The sequence below is a fragment of the Tyto alba genome, unplaced genomic scaffold (assembly GCF_018691265.1).
Source record: "Tyto alba isolate M040663 unplaced genomic scaffold, T.alba_DEE_v4.0 Super-Scaffold_38, whole genome shotgun sequence".
Taxonomy (NCBI): Eukaryota; Metazoa; Chordata; class Aves; order Strigiformes; family Tytonidae; genus Tyto; species Tyto alba.
The window spans coordinates 12,082,718-12,092,462 of record NW_024881313.1 but is presented as its reverse complement, the minus strand read 5'-3'; the positions used below and the strand labels follow the sequence as shown (position 1 = coordinate 12,092,462).

Here is a 9,745-nt window from a genome sequence, read left to right as displayed (position 1 = left end):
AACACACGTCTTCCAATAACGCTCTTACAATTCTGTTGCAAGTTTTTATGTTTAGCACTGTTCTTGATCCTCAATATCTTGAAATCATACCAGTATGTCAGAGCATAAGTTCTTTAAGACATCTCTGTTCTAATTACAAGTTTGAGGGAAGAGCCAAACCCCAGATTATTCCCGCAGTTTTTTAAAACACCTCATAAAGGTTTTGTGCAGCTAGCTCACTTTACGTGGGGGACCGGCAGTACCGCATGTACCAGGGGCTGACTGAGGCAGCCTTGGGACTCTCCTTTGCCATCCATCTCTCACCAGCAGGCTTTGCGCTTAGCTCCTGGACTTGTGTGATGCAGCCAATCAAAAATCCTTGGATTATTTTTTTTTTTTTTCCCCTCCAAATGCAATGTTTTGCCGTTTTTCAAGACTGCAAAAATGAGCTTGACAATGCATCGAAGTCCACAAGGAGCTCAGCTCTTAGAGGAGGGGTTAAATAAAAGCAGTTTGATAACGCTTCGCTTCCACAGCAGGCAACAGAGGAGGTGCCAGACTGGATTTTGCGCGGTTTTCCCCAATACATGAGATTTTGAACAACCACCCCGCTGAGAACGAACGGGTCTGTACTGTGGCTTTGTGTTAAGTGCCCCTGACTCCCGGGACCACCCGTGTCTCTCCCCACCGGAGAACCGAGCGCTGGCGGGGCCGCTCGCTCCGCCGCCGCGCCCCGCTCCTCGCCCGCGGGAGGAGAACGGGCACTGCCCCCTCCTCAGCTTCACCGCTCCGACCGCGCATGCGCCGCGGGGCCGGCGGCGGGCAGGTGCGCAGGCGCAGTGGCGGGACCGGCCGCCGCGGGCGGGCGGGCGGGAGGGCGCGCGGGCGCGGGTCTGCATCCGGGTCGCCGCCGTGCCCATTGTCTGGGGAAGGGGCCCGGCGGCTCCGCGGCGCTATACCCGAGGGCCCCTGCCCGCCCGCCGCCTCACCTCCGCAGGCTTTAGTAAGTGATCCGCGGCAGCTCTTCCCGCCCCCGCCCCGGGCAGATGCCGGGGTGCCCGCGGAGCCCCCCCGGACGGGCTCCCCGCCGCCCCTCAGCCGCCCCGCCTGCCCCTTCCCCGTGCTGCGCGCCGCTGGTGCCGCCGGATCCTGCCGAGGCGCCGCGCCTGGAATTCCTGCTGGATCCTGGGGTCTCAGGCGACCCCAGTGTCCGCCCAGCCCCCCTCTGCCCCCCGCCCCGGCCCCCCGCCCCCCAGCCGGGGTTCCTGCCGGTGCCCGGGCTGCCGGCGCGGTGCCGTGCCGGCCCCCGGCGCCCGAAGGGAGCAGCGCCGCTCCGCCGGGCGGGCAGCTCCGGGCTGGGCAGCGGTGGGGAGCCCTGCCCGGGGTGCCTGCCGCCGCTCCCCTCCCTCGCCGGTGGGAAGGAAGGGCTCCGGGACCCCGGAGCCGGCTGCTCCTCGGGCGTTGTGGCGGAGGCTGCCCCCGCCGCTCGCGGCCGTTCTGCCTTGCCTTCTCATTTAAATACCTTTAGCGGTGTTGAACTCTCACCGTGCCACCTAGTAACAATACTGTGTTTTTTTTTTTTCCTGCAGTGGACCGCAGTTCGAAGAGGAGACAAGTGAAGCCTTTGGCAGCTTCGCTGCTGGAAGCTTTAGATTATGATAGCTCTGATGACAGTGATTTTAAAGTTGGAGATGCTTCAGGTAAATATGCTTCCTCATCTCCTCGGTTCAGAATTATCTCATTTCTGTTTTATGGTTGCTCATTTAATATATGGGAGACAGAATGCTATTAGTGAACTGTTGGGACTTGGAACCACTTGAAGTTAAGTGACTCGATTGGATAACTGGAAGTTCTTATGCTGCAGATAAGAAACAACTGATTAAACAAAGCAACCATACAGTACTTCAATTGCAATTAATATTTTCTCAACAGAAAACTCATGATTATCAAAACAGCTTTTGGCAAAACCATTTGAGTAGCTTATGCGACGACTGCCTTAGCTATATTTCTTGCTTTTTACTTCTTCAATGTAGAGATAATTTTTGAAATACATAGTGCCTTTAATATTGAAATAAGAATGTTCTAAAGCCATTTTGTTTTAAATAACTGTGGATAATATTTTGTTGTGGACTTAAGAACTTGCTTATTTCTGAAGGTTAGCTCTAGTAGGTGAGTGAAAACCTTAAGCAGAAAGATAATCTGTTCAGGTTTTTGTTATTTTTTACAAGACAAACTTAAAGTGTCCATTCAGATAGCTATGCAGAAAGGTGTATGTATTTCATACTAGAAGGAAGTCCTTGCCTCAAAGTGTTTTTGTTCTGCAGTCTTTTCTTCATATGCAGATTCCTACATCTGCAGTGAACATCCACAGAAACTGAAAGTAAACAAGGTGCAAAAATAAGATGGATAAAAAGTACTTTGGAAGGAAGGGAAAGAAGGAGTGGGACCATGTTTGTGAATAAACTGCACATTGGATGTTCTGGGGCATATGCTGAGAGAAATAAGCAAGGAGATGCAGGATGTGTAAGATGTAAGGAAAGCATTATGACAGCTTGTCAAATAACTTCACTTTGTTATTTCTGCATTGAGGGGTGCTGATCTGTGTTTTTCATTTGAATGTGTTGTACAAAAATATTCCCCATCTCCATTTAAAGGCTTATGTTTTTAACATCTGGAAAGCTCCTCATTAATGAAATTAAAAATGTTTAATAATCATTTTTTCAGCACCAGTTTTAAGATATGCCTTAATGCTCCTTGTTTTCTCGCCTCCCCCCCAGGATTAGATATATTTCCCTTGGTTGGTCTGATAGAAGCAGGCTGCAGTGACTTGAGAGAGTAAAACTGATGTCGTCTTACCAATTTCATGCTGAGATTTTTGGGGGCTTGCTTCATTTGCTTCTTTAATCTTGTTTTGGGGAATTTTTGATTCTTTTTTTTAGAGTAAGGGCACTGCCTTTTGTAAAGATAATTTGCCATGGAAGGAAATTATTTTTAGTTCCCAAAGAAAATCTTCCTATTCTGGAACAATAGAGTAGGCAGGATTTAAGGGAAAAGGAGAATTGGAAATGGACCATAGGAGATGAACACATAATTCAGAGCAATATATTATTTGACAATAATTAATTAAATTAATGAATAAAGCTTCCTGACTCAACTATGTCTAAATGCAGAGTATTCATTTGTAATTGATACCCTCTTTGACTTTTAGGGTATCCTATGTACACGTAGTGGGGTGTGCGTCAGTGTCTAGCCTTAAGTGTATTTCAATCTCAGTTTCATTTTGAGGAAGTTGGATGGGTTTGCCCTTAAAAAAGCAACACTATATTGAAACAAGCATATGAGAAAAACTCAAGTTCTACTTATAAAATGTTTTTCTAAATACTGTTTTGTGTTTGTATATCTCATATAGAGTTGTTTTAAAATTTCAGAACCTATATCTGTCACTTGTAGTAGAAATTAGTGTTCTGTTTAATAAAATCTAAAATTTAGTGAAAACTTTGAAACAGCAGCAGAGTTTGATGTTTTACACTTTATTCAAATATTTTTAATGTGAGGGAAAAAGTTGTGAGGGTTTGGAGAAGTTAGGGAGTAGAAAAGTATTAAACATATAACCCCTTAAGTTGAAAGAAAAACATTTCTTGTGTCATACAGGTTAAGTGAATAGTTGCAGGGTATTTGAAACAGAACATCTGTGGTGATTTAAAATAAATCTTCTATAATATAGCCTTAATTTTGGTTGTACCTAGTTCATTTAGATTCAGTGAAGGAAGTATAAAAAGGGGACTTTTTTACATACACACATATATATAAATAACATTGATAATTTCAAAGTTATATATATATGTAAAGAATATGTGTGTATACAAACAAGCAACTCTACTAGACAAATCCTGGATTGTTGCTAATAGGAAACAAGTTTTTCTTTTTCTTTTTTTTTTTTTTTTTTTTTACTGGACTCAGCCTTCAAAGCTTAATGTGTGTTTTTCCAGTACAGTCAGGACTGTTGTTCTTTTTCTTCTTCCAATGACCATAGAGGTCTCTCCATGTTTAGCCTGTTGTAAATCAGTATTTAGTATTTGTCTGAATTCAGAATTTCATTGCGTAGTTTGCTTACAAAGGGAAATGAATGTGACAGAAGGAAGAAACAATCTTTCAACATTGAAAATGATGTTAAATTCTACTCATGCACTTGGAAAAATCCCGTAAGTATGGTAATTCCACGGCTCTGCATTGTATGTTTATTTGGTTCACAAATGCACATGTAAGTGTTTAAAAACACAAAACAAATTTGAAAGTTAAAAGTTAAAGGACTATTTAAATACTGAATTGAAAGTATTCTGAAGTTGTTTACTCCCTGTTGATTATGTGGCATCCATATGTATGAGCTTTAGGATGTTGAGTGATACGTGCTAGTAGATGATACTGTGCAAGTCTAGGAGAAATGAGCCCTGAATGTTTAAGGTTTTGCATATGCTCATCGTTCTATCAGATTTCTGGGAATACGTGATGCAGCAAGGATTTGAGAAGTTGGTATTAAATACTTTGAGGAAGGAATTGGCATTTCTGAATTTTTTTATTCAGAGTCCTGATGCTGTGGTAAATTTTTTTTATTACAGAAAATATTTCTAATCACCTAACCTTCATTTCCACCTAAATAAATCCATAGGAGATATGGCCTTTATTTACAGTGTAGTTAATTTATTTTCTTTTGGATTTAGGTCACACCAGCAGGCAGTTACTGCCTTTTTCACTTTAAAGATCTCATCATTCTGACATCTTTTTAGGGAAACTGATTTTAGAACTGTTGCATTCTTGTAAATTTACTTAATGTAAATATTTTTCAGGCCTGTGGGCTTTTTCTTTATGATAATATTGAATAAAGTATTTATTTAGTGGCTTCTTTGTTTCTATGTAATAGAAAGTAGTAATACCATATTTTAAAGTACTGTATTTTTCTGTTTCTTACAAACATCTTGAAAAATTTGTTCCTTAAATAACAATGTTGTATGTAATCTTAATGTGGGATCAGTCAAAAAAACTGACCCTCTGGAGTCAGAGCATACAAATATGTAACTTGAAATGATGGTACTGTAATATACTCAACTGTTTTTTTAATAATGTGTTTCACAATACAGATCAGTTTTTTGAAGTTATGATTTTAAGTTTACAAGAGCATACTGTATTTTTTTGTTGTTGGTGTTTTGTTTTCATTTAATGAGAACAACTGGAGATATACTTATGTCAGAAATTGGTGTATAGTTGTAGAGTGATTCCCAGTAGAATTCCAAAGCAAGGATTTACCATTTCTCTCATAAGTGAAGTCATTCAGTTTTGGCAGCTCATATACTGAAATTGCTATGATGCAGAGAAATGTAGTGTGGTTCCTGATCAAGGAAGATGTGTGAATTTAAGGGCTGGCTCACTATCTCAGTGTAGATAAGAAGAGCATAGTTGAATGCTGCCTTGAACTGGATTCTGTCACTAGTTCTGCTACAAGTCTCGTAGACTCAAATTTTGGACACGTTTGTAAATGTTTTTTTTTTGGTGTTGAGCATGGAGACTGGCTTGCATAAATATTATATACTATTATTGCCGTTGAGGTCAGTAGGAGCTCTGTTTAAATTGTGTGATGATCTATATAAATGCATATATTTGGTATTCTGAAAAACCTGTGACTTGATCTAGAAATAAAAAGTTGCAAATATCTTTATCTTTCTGTAATTCATTTTCTCTTAGCACAATGGAGATTCCACTCTTGCTTTCCTCTCTAGGATATTGTAATATAAAGAAATGTTTGTGAAGCACCAAAATGCTGTAGTGATAAACACTACTGAAATACTGATGAAGAAACTAATACATCTGTTTTTGAGAAAAAACGTAAATGATGTGCAGCCGAAAAGTTGTAGGGTGTTTCAGTAGACAGTGAAGAAGAGAAAATATTGAATAACTAGTCACTAGTAAATTGCCACATAATTGCACAGTCTTAATTATTACAATCATTTCAAGGCTTGACTTTGCAACTGTAACGTGTAGTCCCTCAGAGTGGAGTTCTCAAGAGCTTTTTCCCGTTGAAAAAATGGAAAATACAGGCATCATGTTCTCTTGGGTTATCTTCATCCCACATGAGATCTTTTATCCATACAGATGTCTGCCACTTGAAGTAACATTTTGGAGTGACTGATGAGCATTTTGAACTTGCACTCTATTCAGAGACACTGAGATTCCTGTTCTTTCATGTGTTTACTGACAGCAGAGGATTAATGTAGCAGAAATCTAGGCTTTCATTCCAATGTCTGGGCAGGGTGGATTTAGTGATGGGATGACACTGTTTGTTTTCCCTCTACTGTGACTCTTTGTGCCTCATCTTTCCATTCTGTCTGTTAAGGAACCCTTGCTCATCAGTCCAGTGTCATTCTATTTGTTCACTCAGTCTTGAACAGGGTTTTCATTGTTTCTTACTTTACTTTCTCTTGCATCTCCTCTTTTCTGTGCATACGTTCATCTCTTGTATATTTCCTGCCACATGGAGAAGGTTCTTCTGTGCTTTATTAACTCCAGCTTGGTGGGATGGTCTGTTTGCAGCCTGGCCACCTCTGGGAGTCTAGACATGTGCAGTGAGGATGGAATGTTTCAATCACTTCTTGAGCGTATACTTGTTACCATGCCTTATATAATTAGACTTAGCATATCTCAGACACATGTTCAACTTTCTCCCAGATGTCACTTCACTTGTACAAGATGTGAAACTTCTAGGTGTTGTAAAAATACATATTCTAGGTCACTATTCAATGATTTCTGTTGGAATCCAATTTTATGGATTATTTAGGACTGCAAATTTGCTGAGGGAAGTCATGGGGTATGCAGTACTTCATTCCAAACAGGTAAAGTTTGATGATGTTAAAGACAGGGAAACTGGGAAATATCAAGCAAATCCGGGATGTAGGGTAGCCAATGCCATCTGTGTTATAACACTGTAAATAAGGCAGTTCCCAATGACTCAAGTCAAAGTTGGCAACCTTTAGTTTTGAGTGCTTTTATGACTTGAATAGACATCTACTGAAATTCTAAGTGATATAGTTACTGCTAGTGTAGAAGTGAGGAAACTGCTTGCTAAACTTTCATTTATGCTCCTCTTGCACCCTTTTTCCTATTAAACTAAATACTTGTCTTCTGAAGCAAGTGTGATTGTGGGTCAATGATGAGTTTAATTTCCTAATCTGCCCAGTCTATATGTGCAGTTAATACAGATTAGATGCTTTTTTTTAAAGCATGATTTGAGAAATGAATTTCTCTCCTTAGAGCAGTAATATCTTGACCTATGTTGGTTTTGTTTTGTATGTTCTTAGTCATATTACTTTGGACAGTTTAATTTTTTTAACTGCCAGCATTACCAGTGTTGAATTGCTAGTAGTCTACCAATGTTTAATCACCATACTTGGCAAAATAGAAATAGAAAGCCAGTGGCATATATCTAACTGATGTTAGATTATCATTTTTGAAGTTACATTGAAAGTGAAGTATTAAGCCTTTTCAATTCTTGCTTTCAGTATAGTTATATCAGTCTTAGTATAATGGACCTCTCTGGCCCTACTCTAATAGACAAATGTGATCAGGATTTTACTAGTTGCACAGTTCTGCCTTTGGCAATTTAAAAGTTCATATTTTCCATATATTAGGAATATATCCAGGTTTTCCTGCCTTATTTTTACATCCAGTTATTAATATCTAGTTAGCTTAAGCATTTTCTTAAGGTATTTTTGAGTCTGTAAATATCTTTAAAATTTTTTGCAATTTCTATATCAGTTGTAAAGGAAGTACAGCTGCTTTTACACATGTTTGGAATAGCAAATGTGCAGAGGAGTTTTCGTGACTCTGGAACTGTTCCTGTAAGGAAGTTTGTGGGCAGAGGCTGTTGTCAAGAAACACTTTTTGCGGTGCTTTCCACTTGGTGCAGGCAACCTGGGTGAGGGATTATACATGGTGTGTAGCATGGTATTTTAGCGGAGATACCCAGGTAGTTTCATGTCATCATGTCAAAGATTTGTTGTCCACTTTGTGATTGGGAGGAGGCGGCTAAGGGACCACTAGACAGGGTGATGGAGTGGCTTTAACCTCCAAAATAATTAACCTCACCTGTGTAGCCTGTTTTTTGTTACCGCCTGTGAAAAGAGGGTATTGTGAAGTACACTGGGGGCTGGTTGACTTCTCCCACCATGACTGTAGGTTGTTATTGAATAATATTATTTAGTAGGAGTAACTTCAGATGTGGTAGATGTTTTCTGTATTGCATGCTCAGTTTTACAGGTTTTTCACTCATTTTCAGTGTTCCAGGATCTTGGACTGTATTCTTTGTATGTAGCTGTGAGAACCTGGGTATGACACTCAACCAGACAGGACTCAATGCTAAAAAAACCCAAAACCAAAAACAAACAAACAAACAAACAAAAAAAAACCAACCCCAAACAAATAAAAAAAAACCCCAACAAAAAAAACAAACAAAAAAAAACCCCAAAGAACTTTCAAAAATTATTCCAGATGGTGTTCTTCTGCTATCTGGAGTTTGTTAGGCTTTGATAGTGGAAGGGGCAAACCCAAAATCAAGTCCATGATTTCCTTTAATTTGCTTATCCTTCAGACTTCACTTAAAAACAAGTAATAAAGCTGTTTTTTACAGAGCTGCTTGTTAAGCTACATACTGCACTGAATAATCAGCCTGTCTTCTGTGAATGGGTGGCCATATACGTACTTATATACTTACATAGTGTATCACTCCCTCTGTAAATGGATTTTCTTAGAATGTTAAAAAAAAAAAAAAAAAATCATGGGGAACCATGTTTAAAGTTGTTTGTAAAATGGTCTTGCAAAACCCTGGGAGGATTTTTTTTAACTACTGTAGAAATTTCAGTAGCTTGCCCCTGAAGTCTTGTGCATGGTAGGTATTATACAAGATTCCACTGCTGATGTGGACATCAGTAGTCACTTTTGTTCATCTTTATTACAATTTTTTGTATGTTAATTCTGGAGCATAATGTTCTGTCCTGGAGAATTCCTCTCAGAATTATCCTCTTTGGATTTGCCTGACACCTGCTGTTGTGTACAGTAGAGCTAAAGATACAAGGTGTACAGGAATGATGCCTTTCTCACGACTGCTATCTTTCATATTTGTTCTCAGTGGAACTATATATTCTTCACTGTTTGATGGTGTATCTGGCCCCATCTTTCACTGAGAGTAGCTTGACTTCTCTCCCATAGGGAATGACATGATATGGTTGCCAATTTGAAAGAGCCATTCTTTAAGAATTTCTTTCAAGGAGAAAATTGTATACTACAACCTCTTCCTAACTGAAAGTGCATCTGGCAGAACACCTGCAGAAATAGCTGTTATCACAGAATAGCTCTTTCTAGAAAAGCACCTATCACGGTGGATGCATTCAGACAGAAGGATATCCCTTACTGTAGGTATCTCTGGTGTGTACATGCATGCAGAAAGGAAAGTACAAAGCATAATGTGCAGGCAGAAGGCAAAGAGAATTTGAAGGAAAGAAGTGAATGAAACTAATGTTTATTTGTTCTCTGCTTTATATTGTTTGCATGGCATAAAGCAGCTAGAGAGTATTCTCAGTGCTGTAGCATTGATGTAGAAAACTGTCATAATTTAGAGTGCAGTTAAAGATCAAACTATACCCAGACTAAGATTCCCACCCCCAAAATTAAGTTGAAGCCTATTTAGAAATGGAACAGCACAATTAAAGCATCCAAACAAATT

At 39.8% G+C, this 9,745-nt stretch overlaps 1 protein-coding gene across 7 annotated transcripts in view; it reads left to right on the top strand.

The window, feature by feature from the left end:
- Window positions 1-826: 826 nt before the first annotated feature.
- The window catches only part of PHF14 (PHD finger protein 14), a 173,718-nt gene continuing 164,799 nt past the window's right edge, over window positions 827-9,745 (top strand). For all 7 annotated transcript variants that reach the window (XM_032991477.2, XM_032991474.2, XM_032991475.2 and 4 more), the window contains exons 1-2: window positions 827-982; window positions 1,569-1,679. In XM_032991477.2, the coding sequence (XP_032847368.1) occupies window position 982; window positions 1,569-1,679 (112 nt within the window). In that variant the 5' untranslated portion in view covers window positions 827-981. The remainder of the gene's footprint in view (window positions 983-1,568; window positions 1,680-9,745) is intronic.